This window comes from Vulpes lagopus, chromosome 23, assembly GCF_018345385.1.
Source record: "Vulpes lagopus strain Blue_001 chromosome 23, ASM1834538v1, whole genome shotgun sequence".
In the NCBI taxonomy this organism is placed as follows: domain Eukaryota; kingdom Metazoa; phylum Chordata; class Mammalia; order Carnivora; family Canidae; genus Vulpes; species Vulpes lagopus.
The window spans coordinates 54,538,084-54,558,061 of NC_054846.1; the positions used below are offsets into that span (position 1 = coordinate 54,538,084).

At 34.8% G+C, this 19,978-nt stretch overlaps 1 protein-coding gene and 1 pseudogene across 1 annotated transcript in view; both read right to left on the minus strand.

Annotated features, from left to right (window-relative positions):
* The window catches only part of NRDC (nardilysin convertase), a 97,686-nt gene that overhangs the window by 49,072 nt on the left and 28,636 nt on the right, over nucleotides 1-19,978 (minus strand). The window contains exons 2-6 of the mRNA XM_041739144.1: nucleotides 10,102-10,414; nucleotides 7,387-7,520; nucleotides 6,376-6,445; nucleotides 6,139-6,220; nucleotides 5,198-5,351 (exon numbers count right to left, since the gene is read on the minus strand). Coding sequence (XP_041595078.1) covers nucleotides 5,198-5,351; nucleotides 6,139-6,220; nucleotides 6,376-6,445; nucleotides 7,387-7,520; nucleotides 10,102-10,414 — 753 coding nt within the window. The remainder of the gene's footprint in view (nucleotides 1-5,197; nucleotides 5,352-6,138; nucleotides 6,221-6,375; nucleotides 6,446-7,386; nucleotides 7,521-10,101; nucleotides 10,415-19,978) is intronic.
* LOC121481632 lies at nucleotides 14,520-15,095 on the minus strand (annotated as a pseudogene).

Sequence of the window (19,978 nt, forward strand, 5' to 3'; positions counted from 1 at the left end):
CCCTCTTTATGTTGTATTTCAAATTTCTTTTGGCCTATCATCCAGTTTACTAACTCTATCTTCAGCTGTATCTACTCTTTTCTTAAACCAGGCTATCAAGTTTCAATTTCAATCATCATACTTCAGTTCAAGATGTTCTTTTTATTTTCCAAATATCACGTGTTATAGTTTCCTATTCCTTGCAACTGTACTCAAACTTGTGCCTTCTTTCTTTTTGTAAGATTTATTTTAGAAAAGAGTCTGAATGTGGGGAGAGGCAGGAGAGAATCCAAACAAATTCCCTGCTGAGCGGGGAGCCCAATGCAGAGTTCAATCCCAGGACCCCAAGATCATGATGTAAACCAAAATCAATGCTCAACTGACTAACCCACTCAGGTGCTCCAATGCCTGATTTCTTTAAAAACAAAGTATAACCATTTTTATAATCTGTCTCCAATCATTCCAATGCCTAAAATCTCTAATGCATTATTAAAAGTCTTTGTTTTCTGTTCTCACTCATGTCTTGTTTTGTGTGCCCACCTACATTTAACTGAATGCTGATCATTTTACTTGAAAAACTATTTATAGGAGCACTAATGTTACGGCCTAGGATGAAGCATTTTCTTGGGTTGTTGTTGTTTTTTTCAACTCCACAGATTTACCTCAAGTACAACTGACAAATAAAATTATATATTTTTTTCTTTTTTTTTTTAAGTAGGTCCCACACCCAGCACCAATGCAGGGCTTAAACTCACAACCCTAAGATCAAACCTGAGCTGAGACCAAGAGTCAAATACTTAACTAACCGAGCCACTCAGGCACCCCGCCCCTCCCAATTATATATATTTAAAGTGTACAACATGATGATTTTCATCATGCTGAACACTGTATCTTCAGAACTTATTCATCTTATAACTGAAGACGGTGCCCTTTGACCATCATCTCCCCATCTCCCCAGTCTCCAGCCTCTGGTAACCACCATTCTACTCTGTTTCTATGAATGTGGATTTTTTTCTTTCTTTTCCTATTTACTCATTTAAAATTAATTTTTTATTTTTTTATTTGGTTCCACATAGGTGACATCATACAATATTTGTCTTTCTCGTGTGGCTTATTTCACTTAGTTAAATGTCCTCTAGGTTCATCCCAGCAGTTGCAAATGACAAGATTTCTTTCTTTCTCATAGCCATTATATTCCATGGAATATCTCATAATATTCCACTGTCTACCTCTATCTATAGGTATTTCACATTTCCTTTATCCATTTATCATCAACGGAAGCATTTCCTTTTTAAAGAATTTGTGCTTGCTTCTCTCAGGCATCTGAGAACACTACCAGCTCTCAACTGTGTTAGATCACAATGAAGGCTTGAAGTTCACCAGAAAACTCGGGCATTTTGAAAATAGGCTGTAATTCCTTTGAATGGCTGATCCATTTTCTCAATTTCAGTCCCAGCTTACTGTAAAGGAGGGTCTTCTGTTAGATATCCCACTTTGTGGACATCCAGGGCTTTGATATTTCTTGCCCTTGCCCTGAAATACTGATAAAGTCAAGTCCAAATTTATTGAAATTAGCAAATGCCACCAGGGCAAAAGCAGCTTCCATTTTCATTTACTTAGCAGAGTAAAAATTGATTTCCTCAACTTTTTACGTAAATGATCCAAGATACTAATAAACAATGTGACCTGTGCGACAGAATTGGATTTTACTGACCTATTAAAAAATACTAGCATTTAATACATGAGTCCTTTGCAAATGAACCACAGACATTTTATTCCTTAATAAATGTATAATTTTATCATACTTTGAGAGAGCAAGCATGAGCAGGAGAGGCAGAGGGAGAAGCAGACTCCTCACTGAGCAGGGAGCCAGATTCGGGGCTTAATCGCAGAACCCCAGAATCATGACCTGAACTGAAGGCAGATGCGTAACTGACTGAGCCACCCAGGCACCTCTATCATACTTACTATAATAGAAGCAATACTTAATGTTCTACCACTATCATTTGTCATACATTCATGATTTGATATTCTTATTAATTTTCCAATTAATACAGTAGCATTCTTCTTTTAATCTGGTAGGTTTTTTGTAAGTAGAAATAATATGCAAATATCTTTTGATATACAAGCAATCCCTAAATCAAAAATGTACAGAACCTCTTTAATAAGAAATAAGTAAAGTTGTTTAACTTTATACCACATTCCATCAAATCTGAGGTGGTCAGCATTTATTCAACATACCCTTTGCCTAATCTTTTTTCCAATAAAATGGTTTTTTTTTTTCCTTCTTTGTATTTAGATACAACCAAATGTGGGTTTTTCTGGTTGGGGGAGAGGATTGTTGGTTGGTTTGTTTTAGGGTTTGGGTTTTTTTTTTGGTCTTTTTAACTATTTTTTTTTTTAAGATTGTATTTATTTATTCATGAGAGACACAGAGACAGAGAAGTAGAGACATAGGCAGAGGGAGAAGCAGGCTCCATGCAGGGAGCCCAGTATGGGACTTGATCTCGGGATCCCAGGACCACACCCTGAACTGAAGGCAGACACTCAATTGCCAAGCTACCCAGGCGTCTCTTGTTTGTTTTTCAATCAAATATAAAATCATGAGAATTCAACATGACTACTGCTTAAGATTTCTTGGGAAGCCTGGGTGGCTCAGTGGTTGAGTGTCTGCCTTCAGTTAAGGACATAATTCCAGAGATGGGGATCGAGTCTCACATCCGGCTCCTTGCAGGAAGCCTGCTTTCTCCCTCTGTTATGTTTCTGCCTCTCTCTCGCTCTCTCTCTCTCTCGGTCTCTCATGAATAAATAAAATCTAAAAAAAAAAAAAAAGATTTCTTAACACATACGAATACCTGCATGGATTTTGTGGACCTTGGGAGCTAAAAACTTTGAAATGAGCAAACATGCAATCATCCTCAAGGTACTCCTGATTTTATAAATTCACAGAAAAGATAACCTTGAGCATCATTTGCTCTGCCTTCATTGATTTTGTGGACCTTGGGAGCTAAAAACTTTGAAATGAGCAAACATGCAATCATCCTCAAGGTACTCCTGATTTTATAAATTCACAGAAAAGATAACCTTGAGCATCATTTGCTCTGCCTTCATTGATTTTGTCCCTATCCTTTTGTTTAATTAAAGAAACATTGAGTATCAAATATATGGGCTATGGACATGTCCTTAAGTATACAATTAAAAACAGCTATAAAATAATTCACTCAATATGGGTAGATAGCCATATTAGAGATTCATGAAGAAAACGAGAATGTCATATCCTATCATAGATAACATCATCACAGTAATAGTGTCAATTTTAACGGGATTTTGACAGTTTTAGCAAAAGAGTTGTTAATTTGGGGGTTCAGAAACACATATGTATTCCATTGAAAATAATGGTATATGTTTTCAACTTATGGGAATTTACCCAAAAGATTTTTTAGAATCAAATTAATCTCTTAAGGGAAGAGAAAATGACCAGAGTTCTCTGGTCATTTATGGTAACTTTATGGTAATTTTTTCTACATAGAAACAGTATTAATTCATTCAACAGATATCTGTGTATCTGTCAAATTCTTTTTTTTTTTTTTTAAGATTTTATTTATTTATTCATGAGAGAGAGAGAGGCAGAGACACAGGCAGAGGGAGAAGCAGGCTCCACGTAGGGAGCCCGATGTGGGACTTGATCCCGGGACTCACACCCTGGCTGAAGGCGGCGCTAAACCACTAGGCTGCCCATGTCTGTCAAATTCTTGATGCCGGAGAGATATCAACAAAAAAAGATTGACAAAAATCTCTACCGTCAAAGGCTTACATTATTACACTGGTCAAATTCAAGATTTCTTTTTTTATATTACAAACTTACATTTATCTAGATTCAGCATGAAGTGACTCCTTTTTTCTAGTGTAGACTTTGGTCTGCAACCTTGTGGTATCAAAACTCTACTAACACATGGACATAAACTTTCTGGAAAACAATTTTGCAGTGAGTATCAAAAGCTTAAAAAGAAGCCTTACAAGGAGCCTGGGTGGTTCAACTGGTTAAGCATTTGCCTTTGGCTCAGGTTGTGATCCTGGGTCCTGAGATCGAGCCCCATGTCGGGCTTTCTGCTCAGCAGAGAGTGTGCTTCTCCCTTTTCCTTTGCCCCTCCCCATAGTTCCTGGGTGCTCTCTCTCTGCTCACTCTCTCAAATAAATGAATAAATTTTTTAAAAAAAAGCCTTAAAATTCCACATGCAAAAAAAAAAAAAAAAAAAAAAAAAAGCAAATATACTCAGCAATTTTACTTCCTAGAAGTTGAAAGAAATAATTTTAAATGTGCACAAATATTAAGATATTCATTACAGCAAACTTCCACAATACTAGAAAACTGAACACAATTCAATTAATCATAGTTGACTTGCTGAACAGATATGCTACTTTTATACAATAAAAATAACACAATCTCTTAATACTATGTTTTATAAATTATAAAATGATGTATAAAAATAATTTATCTTGTTTAAAAATATAAAAGGATTCACCCACATATGGAATTTAAGAAACAAAACAAATGAACAAAGGGAAGTAAAGGAACAAATAAAAAAATAAGACCCTTAACTACAGAGATCAAATAGATGGGTGCCAGAAAGGTGGGTGGGAGGATGGGTGAAACAGTGAAGGTGATTAAGAGTACACTTATCTTAATGAGCACTGAGAAATATACAGAATTGATGAATCATTATACTGTACATGTGAAAAGAACTTAACACTGTATGTTAGTTATACTGAAATTAAAACTTTCAAATTAAAATATAAAAAAATATGAATAACATGATCCCATATATATTTAAAAAAATAGATGGCTATATACCAAACATTAGCCAGTTATCTTCAGATTATAAAACAGAATCAGTCATATCTGTTTTCTGCTTCTATTTTTCCATATTTTCTACTAAATTAGAAAAAATAATTTTAATAATGAGCCAACAGAGTATACATTACTTATGAAACTCAAAGGTATTTAAGGGTTTGCTTAATCTTCAATATAAAGACTAAGTATTACAAAACATGAGCAAAGGTGCATTTCATATTTTGCTCATTTCTCCAAATCAAGTATATGATAATTCTACAGAATTAGAGTACTGTTTGAAGAGAAATACCACAGAACAATAATCATATTTCCATTTGTAAAATGTTATTAGATAATTAAAATAAAAACACATTTTGAGTTAGTTACCTATCCAGGGCTTCCTTGAAGTATTTTCTCTGGACATCAAATTGAAAGACTGTACGTTCACAATCAGTTGAAGCATTATCACTACCTCCATGTTTCTTCAGGAAGGCATCAAATCCATTTTCATCTGGATATTTCAAACTACCCATGAATACCACTAAGTGAAAAAGCACACAAAGTCACAGAACACCAAGATATAGACAATATTTTTATCATCAAGGATGAAATATCTCAAATACAAAAAACTGGAAGAAAATATACCAACATGTTAACATTGGTTTTGTCTGGTTAATACTTAATTTTAAAGAAATATTTTATTTGTAAAAAGGTTAAAATGTAAACATAAGCATGAAATCTCCTTTTTTTTTTTTATTCATGAAAACTCCTAAGGTGAGAAATTTACCCTCAATTAGCTTAGAAAGTCAGAATATAAATAAATAATTCAGGAAAACAAATACAGATTTAAATATTTATATTTGTATAGCATCCACACAGGTTTCATTGTGGTAAATTCATAATTAAACTGAAGATTTTGTTTGTTTTGATATTATGTCTTTTTATTTTCTGTATTTTTAATGCTTTGCCATCTTGGGTCCTTGCTAACTCTGGAAGAGACACCCCTTCTCAAAGATATATAGATTAGATTCCTAGAGACAGGCAATTGTCTCCTGATCTGTTGGCCTTAGCATACCTAAAACAGTAATAAAATCTACATTTTAAAATAGTTTTCTAAGTGGTTTCATCCTAATCCACAAAACTAGTGCAGTTAAAGAGATTAAAATAAAGTCTTCCCCTATAATATTCATACATATATTTTTTTCTTAGCTTCTTCTCTTATTAAACATATCATACTTCTATCAAACCAGTTACTTATCTTTGAAATCAATTCATACAAATTTGGAGGAAAAAATACACTCAGGAATGATATTTCACAAAGATCTTACTGTGCTCCAAAAAGTGTGCCAGCCCGGGCAGGTCATCAGGATCAGCAAAACTCCCAACTCCAACACAAAGAGCCGCTGCAGACTGGAGTAAGTAGAACACATACAAATAGTGAGTCAATCCTAAAGGTATAATACTGTCATCACATTAAGGATTCACTTGGAGATGGATGTTTTTCCAACAGAAAGTAACAAAATTCTTTCCCTGAGTATCAGGAGGAGCAGCAAAGTGAAACTCACCAGAACTGTGTCAGTTTCACCCTGCTGCTCCTCCTCTTGCCATCCTGCCAAATGCTGAACAGGTGCAGACCTAAGAGAAAAAGCAGAAACAGACAGAAAAAAAAAAAAAAGGAAGGGGACTAGCCAGCCCACCCAAGTACCATTTCCTGCCAGCATTTCAGAGTATTGAACTAAGTATGTTTCCTGATTTGTTAGATTTTGGAAATCTAAAAAAAAAAAAAAAAGATTTTGGAAAGCTGCAGAAGTAATACATCTACATAGATTATCTCTAAATATCTTAGCAATTAAAGACTGTGTCTAGTAACTCAGTTACCAGATGTGAGACTTCTCAGTGTTACTCAGAAATTTTTTTTTATTAAAACAGGATAAAAAATAACATGTCAGGAAAACATCTAATAAGATAATAAGTAAATGGTTAAAAAGAAAGTCTTTATTAGAAATCTATAGAACTAAACTTTAAAGAGGCTCTTTAGTTCTTCATTTCTTATGATATGTAGAATACATATATCAGAATTCTTCCAATACTTTGGACAAATCAGAGTTTTTAACAAAATAGATGATCAAGAGGTACACCAACCAAACTATGGACTTATGATTAAGGCATACCATTATGTCACTATAAATTAAAAGATTAAAAGACATAAAACAGGAGAGGAAAATAGTTAATTCAAATTCAATTCAAAGCCAAATCTTTGAAGATAGGAAGTTACTTACTTTCCCAAATTTTTCAAATGTCAATTTTAAAAAGCTAACATATTTGTTGACACAGACTGTTTTTTGATAAATGGCTATTCTTTTAGAAAGACAGCTTTTAAGAAATATCATGTATCTGGTATAAAGTCTAAAACCATGTTTCAGAAAATATGTTTTCAGAAGAACCAAACAGCCTCATTTGATACTGTAAATCCCATTTGAAGATGAAGGCACATAAACTCAGTTAAAACATGGGGAAATATCCACTTCTTCAAACCACAGTCTAACCTGTTCTGTGATGTTTAATAGGTGCCTAACCTGCTTTCAGCTCCAACTACCCCATTAAGATTTCTTGTCTCGACCAGCAGGGTTGAAGACATTTTTGTATAAGTTGACTTAAACCACAGTCTATCAGTCAGCTTTGACCACAGCAAAAACAGGCTCTGCGATTGCTAGAAGAGAAATTCATACTTGAGAATTATCTACCCAAGAAATTCATACTTGAGAAATTCATACTTGAGAACTGACTTAAGAAAACCCTGAACAAATCATTAATTCTGTATATATCATACTTAAATTTCAACCTTGTTAATTTAGCAAAACTTTCAGATCAAGAACACTTCCTTTTGGGAAGAGCAAAGTGGAAGGGGAAGAAAATGATACCTCAGAAAAGTAAACTTCTTAGCTAGGTAAGTGTCCTCCAAAAACCTCAAAATTATTTCTTCCCACTTCTTTTATTAATTCTCATATTTACCTTAAACAAAGTCCACATTTTCCAAATAAAAATTAAATCATAAAACCACAGCAAAACCCTAAACTACTCATAAGCCACCTCTTATTTAGACAAACTTAGTTTTTCTTTTGCAGACACTCATTCAATGAATATGATCAATCATAGGACCTTTCCTTTCACAGTGTAACCACTGCACCTGAATAAACAATTTGATTGCATCTTCAAACTATAATAGGTTCCTGCATTCCTTTCTAATATGATCCAGAACAATCAGTATCTTATGAAGGAATATACCATCATACTGAGTTTTCAGAAAAGGCAGCATTTAAGCCATTTTTAAATGATCACTACAATCTGCTCTCAATGCTCTAGAAAAGGTAAACATTTAGAGTCTGATCCAAATAAGCAAAATAAAAATATCTACCAAAATACTGGATGTACATCTTCATTTGTCAAAGGGGTTCACAACTGCTATATAAATCTAAGGCATTTTATTACGTTTTGACAATAAAACTGGCTGTTAAAACAAGTTTTAATTTCACCCTGGAGTCTTGCTTATCAGTTGACAGAAGATATAAAGAAGTCCAAAGCATGGGAAAAGTTGCTGATAGACAGACATAGAAAAACCTTTTAGACAGAAAATATTCAGTTATGAAGTTATGACACAATCAGTTTTACAGCTAAAATGGACCTTAAAAATTATGTATATAATCTAGGGACACTTAGCTGGCTCAGGTGGTAAAGCATTCAACTCTTGATCTCAAGATGAAGTAAATTTGGCCCCCGTGTTGGGTAGAGAGATTACTTTAAAAAATAGTAATAATAAAACCTTTCTATAAAAGCATGTATATAATCTAATCTCATTGTTTTAGAAATGAGAAAATGAAAAGGTGTAAAACCATCCAAAGATAGAGCCAGATTAAAACTCATGGTTCCTGACTGTCAGTATTCTTTCTACCCTGTGACTTTTATAATTTCTTCCTTTCTATTATTGTTCTATTTGGAATTATGAGGTCTATTTTAATGTATCAGTTCCCAATTTATTTATTTAGACCCTGATACAGAGTATCAAGTGGCACACACATATACATTTTTTTTCAGTATTTTGGTTTTTATTCCTAAAGTTTTCCAACTAAAACCACTTGTCCTATCATGTTACCCTAAAACAGGCATCCTTCATAATATTAACCACCTTGTGGTATGTTTGACATCTAGATTTTAGTCTTAATAATATGAACCTTATTTCATTTGTATGTTGACTATATGAAGTTGAATGTATTATCAATATTCAAGAAACTAGTTCTAACAAACATTTGCTGATCGATTCCCCTATATCTCCAAAATATTATCCTCTAATATAGGTACTCCCTACTGTAAAATGGAGGTATTCTTTAAAAGATATCCAGAGAGAAAAATTCTCTTTATCAAGCCCTACTGATATATTTACTTATTGTTATTAACTTGACCCTCAAACAACACAAGTTTGAACTGCCAAGGCCCACTTAACTTGGATGTTTCTTGATAAATACAATATTGTAAATGTATTTTCTTCATAATGTTTTTTTTAGCTCACTTTACTATAAAAATACAGTACATAATATATAAAATATATTTAATAAACTATTTATCAGTAAGTCTTCCAGTGAATAGTAAGCTATTAGTAGTTAAATTTAAGGGAGTCAAAAGTTATATAAAGATTTTCAACTGCATAGGAAGTTGATACCCCTAAACCCCACATTGTTCGATAGTCAACTGTATGTATTTTCATAAACAGTTTTTTAAATTCCAATTCTTCCAAATTACTTGGTGCTTTTCCATAAAAAGAAATAAAACACATGAAATTACTAAACAGAAATTACCTATGAGGGACTCTTAGAACCACAGGCCCAGGTGAGGACTCTACATTACCTTGTTCTTTTCTTTTTCCAGTCTCTCCAAAGATAATATACTCTCTTATCCCTCTACTCCATACTAAGAATTACACATATCCTCAAACATTACCAGTGATTACTTCTAAGAGTTATGAGTGGTTTTTATATTTTTTAAATTTTCCATTCATTTCTATAATGAATATAGCTCCATTCATTTCTATAATGAATATAGCTCATTTCTATAATGAGCTTTTCTACTTTTATAATCAAAGGAAAATGTTTTTAAAATGTATTTTATACAGAATAAATAGAATTAAAAGATAAATATACACTTTCCTTTTTGACACTAAGAAATAGAACATGAATTTAGGACTTATCCCAAAGAATTCCCAAGTTAGAAAAAGACATAGTAACAGACATGATTCACACCTGTTTTTCAGTGGTTTTCTTTCTAGCTTCTGCCCTCTCTTCTAATTCTTCCAATTCATTATCCTCAGTATCAAGATCATCATCATCATGTTCATCATCATCATCAAACTCCTCCTCCTCATCAAAACCCTCTTCATCATCATCTTCTATCTCAGCTCCAGAATCTTCATCTTCATCATCGTCATCGTCGTCATCTTCCTCTTCTTCCTCTTCCTCTTCTTCTTCATCATCTGTTGCATCACCTGTTTTGCCTTCCATATTACTTAGGTCTGAAATCAAAAGTGCCTGCAAGCCATTCCGTAATTTGATGTACCTAAAAAAAAAAAAAAAAATCACAAAGCATTTTGAGTCAGCTATTCATTACACACACCAACACAAATGATCATCTTACCAGAATAAAAAAAAACAAAAAGCAAGTATATATACACATACATACACACCCAACACTATGTTTATATTAATAAAATCGGGTGTTTCTGCAGAGGGGAATCTCAAACGCTTAACAGTTCCTGAGTAGCTAAAGAGAAAAGAGACATTTCACTTTATCTTTGAATTCTGAACTATGAAAATACATTTACCTATTAAAAAACCGAATCTCAAAGGAGTGAAACCAACAAACCCACAACTTGGCTTCTCCTACTATATCTTTAATTTATAAGTCCTTAATAAATATTTTACCATACCATAGGACTTAACCTAACAGAAACATCCGAAACGTATCACTCAATGCACAGGGCAGTCAGGACCGCTTAAATATTAAAGCAAAAATCTCATGTATTGAGTTGCTTCCATTTTGTACAATGTATTTGATATTTTTTATCTCTGTTGCTTCCGTTCTGTACAATGTATTTGATATTTTTTATCAGTTTCCAGAGCTGCTTTTATGATTAAAAAAAAGTGGTTACAACTCTAAGAAAACTAAAACTAAATCCCACACAGACTGGTAGCCTAGCAGGAAAATGACTATCCTATTAGTAAAACTGCTATGCCAGTTTGATAACAGAGTGCCTACTATTAAATTCTTCTGCTTATACTTATTCTTTCATGTGTTATTCAATAGCATTTACTTAACAGCCTTTAATGTATGCTGCTACATGCTACATTAAGAGTAAAGTTTCACCGTCTAGTAAAATATGATGCAATTAAGCCAGTACAATCTGGAATGATAGAGCTAAACATGGAATGTTAGAAAGAAGGAAGCAATAAGGGAAGCCTTTAAAGGAAGGTACAATTAAGCCTTGAAGATGAAAAACCTTTGGAAATGACATTAAGTACTATGGCTCAGTGAGTGGTTCCTTTTTTCTCTCCCCTTTCATTTACAACTAATCAGGCTTTCATAACTAAAACAACAACAACAACAAAAATGGCTCTAAATAGCAAACCAGGAAACTGCGACGTCCATCCATGTAATTCAAAGTGGATAGATTGGGCAGCCCGGGTGGCTCAGCAGTTTAGCGCCACCTACAGCCCAGGGCGTGATCCTGGAGACCGGGGATCGAGTCCCACGTCAGGCTACCTGCATGGAGCCTGCTTCTCCCTCTGCCTGTGTCTCTGCCTCTCTCTCTCTCTGTCTCTGCTGTGTGTGTGTGTGTCTCATGAATAAATAAATAAAATCTTTAAAACAAACAAAGTGGGTAGATTGGGCCATGGAGAGGCTGTGGGAGCCAGTGTCAGCAGGTCCAGCAGGTCCAGCAGCAGAACAGCACAATGTTTTTGGCACAAGAGGTAGGGGGCAAAGCAGTGGGTAGAGATCTACCCAGCTGTAAATTCTGCAGCTGGAAGGACCCATTGCTCTGAGGAGTAACAGTAATGACTGTAGGGAGGGAAAAGAAAGGGAAGTAGTCAAACAACCAGAATGTAAAGAAAACATCTCCTGTTGTGTGTCCCCAGGAAAGGGGGACCACATCCAAAGACCTCTGGGTACCCCAACTGGAGGATCCTCCTACCAGGCTCTGGGCACACCCAAAGCCTCAAAAGCCAAGTATACCCCTTCCTCCCAACTCTGCTTGCTTGCTTCCTTCTTTCCTTCCTTCCTTCCGTCCTCTCTCCTTTCCTTCCTTCCTTCCCTTTTTCTAAATCATCTACTTCCAACCTTAGCAATAAATCAACTCTAGTGTACTATAGTACCACCTTCTGGAAAACAAAAAGAAAGCTAATTTACCAACCTGTTGAACTATTAAAATCAAAGTAAACAAAACCTTGCTTATATAAGAAAGGTGTTTGCTATAAAATGCTGCAGCAAAGGCACTTTTCATCAAACACCATCAAAAATCACAAAAAGGAAATGACAATTTTCTAGCAACTGAACCCAAAGACATGGAATATTGCAACCTTAACTGATAAGAATTCAAAATATTATGAAGAAATTCAACAAGCTACAAAAAACTCCAGGCAATACAATGATCTCAGAAAGAAACTGAACATAAAGAGTACTTTACCAAAGATATTGAAATTCTAAAAAAATAAAAATCTAAAAAATAGAAATTCCAGAGCTGAAGAAATTAATAAATGTGAAGGATAAAAAGTACATTGAGAATGTACTAGAAATTGAGCAGATAGGTGGAAAAGAGAATTAACAAGCTGGAAGATAGGAATCTAGAAATGATTCTGGTGAAAAAGAAGAGAAAATTAAGATTTTTTAAAAGTGAGGAAACCCAATGAAAATTATTAAAATTCATCAGGAAAGCCAACATAAGAATAATGGGCATTCCAGAAAAAGAAGAAAGAATGTAGGTGGCATTGAGTTTATTTAACAAAACAATAACTGACAACTTCCTAAACCTGGAAAAGGAACTGGATACACAAGTCCACAAAGCCAACAGAACACCTTATTATCTCAGTGCAAAAAGACCTTCTTCAAAACACATTATACTAAAACTGTTAAGGGGCGCCTAGCTGGCTCAGTCAGTTGAGCTTCCGATTATTTCATTTGACTCAGGTCAAACTTCTTTGATCTTGGAATTATAAATTCAAGCAGCACATCTGGTTTAGAGATTAATTAAAAATAAAATCTTTTTAAAAGAATTTTAAAAGAAATAATAAAACTGCCAAAAATCAATGATTAAAAAAAATGTTTTGAAGTAGCTAGGGAAAAGATAGTAACCTACAAAGGAACTCATATTAGGCTATCAGCAAATTTCTCAGCAGAAAATCTACAGACCAAGAAAGTGGAATGACATGTTCAAAATGTTGAAAGATAAAAACTGTCAGCCAAGAATACTCTGACCAAGTTATCCTTCAAATATGAAAGAGAGGAGATCCCTGGGTGGCTCAGCGGTTTAGCGCCTGCCTTTGGCCCGGGGTGCGATCCTGGAGTCCCAGGATCGAGTCCCACGACGGGCTCTCAGCATGGAGCCTGCTTCTCCCTCCTCCTGTGTCTCTGCCTCTCTCTCTCTCTCTATGTCTATCATAAATAAATAAATCTTTAAAAAAAAATTATGGAAGAGAAATAAAGGCCTTCCCAGACAAACAAGAAACTAGGGGAGTTTACCACCATTAGACCTTACTTATAAGAAATGCTAAAAGGAGCTCTTCAAGCTGAATGAAAAGACATAAGTACACTAAACTATGATTAAGGTAATATAAAGAAAACTGCAATTCTTTTTTTCGAATATATTAAATTCTGGGGAATGTGGGTGGCTCAGCTGGTAAGCATCTACCTTGGCTCTCAGGTCATGATCCCAGAGTCCTAGGATAGAGTCTAATGTCTCTCCAGCTGGGAGTCTGCTTCTCCCTCTGCCTCTCTCCCACTCATGTTCTCTTGCTTATGCACACACATGCACTCTCTCTCTCAAATAAATATTTTTTTAAAAAATATATTAAACTCTTAATTATAAAAATGAAAGGAAAAGAGCATTAAAATAACTACAGCTATTACAACTTAGTAACAAAACCACAGCATAAAAATAATTTGCAAGACCAAAAATATATAAAAAAAAAAACGTAAAATGATGGAACCTTTATCGACAAATGAAGATAAATTGGTATCAGAAGAAAAAGAACTATTTTATTTATGATTTTTTTTCATAATTGAGTTGTTATTGGTTGTCTGAGGATCAGTACAGACATTTCAATTTGTACAATTCTTAATGCACATACCAAAAATCTAAAAAAATCATGCAGTTGTGATTCTTTTCCGTTATTCCAGTGACCTTCTAGCTTAAAATTTGGAGGCAAATTTTCTTAAATAGTATATCAAGCACCAATATCTTCAAATGTTGGGATCCCTGGGTGGCGCAGCGGTTTGGCGCCTGCCTTTGACCCGGGGCGCGGTCCTGGAGACCCGGGATCGAATCCCACATCGGGTTCCCGGTGCATGGAGCCTGCTTCTCCCTCTGCCTATGTCTCTGCCTCTCTCTCTCTCTCTGACTATCATAAATAAATAAATAAATAAATAAATAAATAAATAAATAAAATTTAAAAAAAAACAAATGTTGATATGCTGTTACATTAAGTCCCATTAATTCACAATTTAATATCATACATACTACATGCTCAAATTTTTAATCTTGCATAGCACATTAACAAAGTTACTAGAAAAACTGGACTACTACAACCGAGATGTTAGAGTGCACCCCTCCCCCCCTGACTTGCATGTACCTATGTTCTCTTTCTCTCTCTCTCAAATAGATAAAATAAATCTTTAAAAAATATATTCCCCTAGATTGTACAAGAAGAGAGACAGGGAACACTGATAAGACATGGTATATGATATCAATCAGACTTGGCTTCTTTTTCTCCTGCTTCATCCAAGGTTGAACTCTCATTTTTAGTTTCTCCATTTTCTGCAAGTAGTCTTTTCATTTCTTAGCCACTTCAGCCTTTTTTTCCCCTTTGTCTGCACTTTTTTGTCTGAAGATTTATCCTTTCCTGCTGCCTCTTTTGGGCTTCATTCCTACTTTTGCAGGAGCAGGTTTAGCTGACAGCCTCACTGACCTCCTCTTGCACTCTTTCTTTGCCACCCTCTCGGTGGAGCTGACCTTATTCTTGAGCATCAGGGTAAGGCAGGCAGGTGTGCGCTAGGTGCCTGCAGCCACAGGGACAGAGAACTTTCTCAAAGCTGGGCTGCCTGGCCACTGCTGCTCCTCCTGCCCTATCTATGAAATGTTTTATGTAATCCTCATGATAACCACAAAGCAAAAATCTAGAGCAGAGACAGAAACATAAAAAAAAAAGGAGACTAAGCAAATCACCATGGAAAACCACCAACTTACAAAAGTAGACAGAAATAGAAGGAAAAAGAAACAATGGAGACAACAAAATAACCAGATGGCAAAAAACAAGATGGCAGTAGTAAATCCTTACATATCAATAACCCCCACCCCAAAGGTAATGGATTAAACTCATCAATCAAAAGGCAAAGAGGGGCTGAATGAATAAAAAAGGAAGACCCAACTACATGCTGCCTACAGGAGACTCATTTCAGCTCTAAAGACACACATAGTTTAAAAAAACAAAAACCAAAATGAAACCCACATGTATTCAAAGTGAAATCAAAAGAAAGTAGACCTAGCCATACTTTCATCAACAAAATAGACTTCAAAATAAAGACAGTCATTATATAATGATAAAAGTGTCAGCTCATCAAGATAGATACATATAACAATCATAAATGTGTGTTCCCAACACCCAAGCAACAAAATATATTAAGCAAATAATAACAAATCTTAAGGGAAAAATAAACAATAATTATATCAGCAATGGGTAGACTGTCCAGAAAGAAAATCAACAAGGAAACATTGGGATTGAACCACACTTAAGAACGAATGTACTTAATAGACATATGAAACATTCCATTCAACAGCAGCAAAATACATTCCTCTCAAGTGCACATAGAACAGTCTCCAGCTTAGATCATAATAGGCTACAAAACAAGTCTTAGCAAATTTAACATTGAAATCATACCAAGTATCTTCTCTGACTGCAATGGTATGAAACTAAAAGGAAAGTGAGAAGATCTATAAATATATGGAAACTAAAAAAGACACATCTAGGGCAGCCCCGGTGGCGCAGCGGTTTAGCGCCGCCTGCAGCCCAGGGTGTGATCCTGGAGACACGGGATCGAGTCCCACATCAGGCTCTCTTTGTGGTGCCTGCTTCTCCCTCTGCCTGTGTCTCTGCCTCTCTCTCTCTCTGTCTCTATGAATAAATAAAATAAAATCTTAAAAAAAAAAAAAAAGACACATCTAACCAATTAAGTCAAAGAAAAAAATCAAAAGAGAAAAAATATCCCAATACAAATGAAAATGGAAATACAACATACCAAATATTGTGGGACATCCAAAAGCATTTCTGAGAGAACAATTTATAGCAATAAACACATATATTAAGAAATTAGAGGAGCACCTGAATGGCTTAGTCAGTTAAGCATCTGCCTTCGGCTCAAGTCATGTCTCAGGGTCCTGGGATAGAGCCCCACATAGGCTCCCTGCTCAGCAAGGAGTCTGCTTCTCCCTCTCCCTCTGCCCCTCCCTACTCATACTCACTGTCTCTGTCAAATAAATAAATAAAATATTTTTAAAAATTAGAAATATTTCAAATAACTTAACTTTGTACCTCAAGACATCAGAAAAGTACAAATTAAGCCCTAAATTATCAGAAGGAAGGAAATAATAAAGATCCTAGGAGAAACAAATGAAATACCAACAAATTACCTAAATTAGAAGAAATGGATACATTTCAGGAACACATGACCTATCAAAACTGAATCTGGGACACCTAGGTGGTACAGTGGTTGAGTGCCTCCCTTCTGCCCAGGGTGTGATTCTGGAGTCCCAGGGTGGAGTCCCACATCAGGCTCCCTGCATGGGGCCTGCTTCTCTCTCTGCCTATCTCTACCTTTCCCTCTGTGTCTCTCATGAATAAATAAAAAACATTAAAAAAAAAAAAACTTTAAAAAAAACTGAATCAAGAAGAAATAGAAAATCTGAATAAACCAATAACAAAGAGACTGAATCAGCAACCAAAAAACTCCCACCACAGAAAAATTTAGGACCAAATATCATCACTAGGGAATTCTACCAAATATTTAAGGAAGAATTAACATCTCAAATCTTCCTCAAATTCTTTTAACATATCAAGAAGGAGGGAACACTTCCAAACCATTCTACAAACCCAGCATTACAATGATACCACAAGAAAACTATAAGCCAATATCCCTAATGAACACAGATGCAAAAATCAAAATATTACCAAACCAAGTGCAAGAATACATTAAAAGGATTATACACTATGACTAAGTGGGAACTATCTCTGGGATGCAAAGAAGATTCAATACATGCAAACCAATAAATGTAAAACATCACATCAATAAAATGAAAGATAGGGCAGCCGGGTGGCTCAGAGGTTTAGCACTGCCTTCGGCCCAGGGCGTGACCCCGGGGTCCCAGGATCGAGTCCCACGTCGGGCTCCCTGCATGGAGCCTGCTTCTCCCTCTGACTGTGTCTCTGCCTCTCTCTCTCTCTCTCTCTCTGTCTCTCATGAATAAATAAAATCTTAAAAAATAAAATAAAATGAAATAAAATAAAATAAAAGATAAAAATCAAATGATCATCTCCATACATGCCAAAAAAGCATTTGACATAATACATCCTTTCATGATAAAAACCCTTAACAGACTGGGCATAGAAGGAACATATCCCAAACATAATAAAGGCTCTATGTGACAAACCCACAGTTAATATTACAAGCATACCTCTGAGATACTGTATGTTGGTCCCAGATCACCACAATAAAGCAAATATCACAATAAAGTGATTCATATGAATTTGTTTTCCAATGCATATAAAAGTTACATTTATACTATTCTATTAAGTATGCAAACACCATTGTCTTTAAAAAGTACATACTTTAATTAAGGATATTTTATTACTAAAAAATGCTAATCACCATCTGAGCTTTCAGCAAATCATAATCGCTGATCACAGACCACATAACAAATATAATAATGAAAAAATCTGAAACATTGTGAGAATTATCAAAATGGGATAGAGAGACAGGAAGTGAGCAAATGCTGTTGGAAAAATGGTACCAACAGATTTGCTTGACACGGGGTTGCCATAAACGCTCTATTTGAAAAAAATGCAGTATCTGTGAAGCACAATAAAATGAAGTATGCCTGTATACTAAATGAAGAAAAATTTTAAGTGTTTTCTCTAAGAGCAGAAACAAGACAATGATGTCCACTCTTACTACTTCTATTCAATATAGTACTAAAGCCCTAGCTCAAGCAATTAGGCGAGACAAAGATATAAAAGGCACTCAAATCAGAAAAGAAGAATTAAAAATTTCATTATCTGCTGATGATATGATCTTAGAGAAAATCTCAAAGAATCAATCCAAAAACTATTGGAATTAATCAACATTTCAGTAAACTGGCAGATAAACTATGAATCAACCAACAAACCAATTGCATTCCCTTATAGTAATGATAAAGCATTTGAAAAACAAAGAAAACTCTCTCATTTACAGTAACATCTAAAACTATGAAATATTTAAGAATAAATTGAGGCAAGGAAGTGAAAGATCTGTACAATGAAAATAATACTTTGCTAAAAGAAATTTAAAAAGATGTCAATGGAAAGATATCCCATGTTCATGAGTGAGAAGAATATTATCAAAATGGCCATGCTACCCTACAGATTCAATGCAATCATTGAATATCAAAATATCAAAGGCATTCTTCACAGAAATAGAAGAAACAATCCTAAAAGTTGTGTGGAACCACAAAAGATTTTGAATAGCTAAAGAAATTGTGAGGAAAAAAAACAATAAAGCCAGAGGTATTATTACACTTCTGGATTTCAAACTATACTATAAAGCCATACTAATAAAAAACAGTATGACACTGGCACAAAAATAAGACACATCGACCAGTAGAACAGAACAGAGAGCCCAGAATTAAATCCCTGGATATATAAATCCCTGGATATATGGTCAATCAATATTCAATAAAGCTAAGAATACCCAATGGAGAAAGGATATTCTCTTCAACAAATGGTGCTGTAAAAACCAGAGAAACACATGCAGAGCAGTGAAACTGGATCCCTATCTCACACCATTCACAAAAACTGAAATGGATTGAAGACTTAAATGTAGACCTGATACCATAAAATTCCTAGAAAAAAATGTTGGGAAGAAGCTCATCAATACTGGGCTTGGCACTTGATGTGATGAGCACTGGGTGTTATGCTATATGTTGGCAAATTGAACTCCAATAAAAATTTTTTAAAAATTTTTACAAAAGAAGCAACATTAGAATAAAGTGGCCAGCTGCAGACATGGAAAAAAAAAACCAATACCGGGCTTGGCAATGATTTTTCTAACACAATGTCAAAAGCACAAACAACAAAACCAAAAAACAAATAGTGCTACATCAAACCCAAAAGCATCTGTACAGCCCAAGAAACAATATGAAAAGACAACCTACAGAATAGGAGAAAATTTTTATCCAACCATATACTGAATTAGGAGTTAATATCCAAAAAAAAAAAAAAAAAGGAGTTAATATCCAAAATATATAAACAAGGTCAACTTAATAATAACAAAAACAATTCAATTAAAAAATAAATAGACACTTTTCCAAAAAGAACATCAAAATGGCCAACAGACATGAAAAAGATGCTCAACGTCACAGTTATCTGGGAAATACAAATCAAAACCACAATAAGATACTACCTCATACCTGTTAGAACAGGTATCATCTCAAGAAGACAAGAGACAACAGCTGCTGGCAAGAATGTGATGAAAAGAAATCCCTTACACATTGCTGGTAGGTATGTAAATTGGTCCAACTACTATCAAAAACAATGTGGAAATTCCTCAAAAAATTAAAAATAGATCTACCATGTGATCCAGCATTTCCACCTCTGAATATAT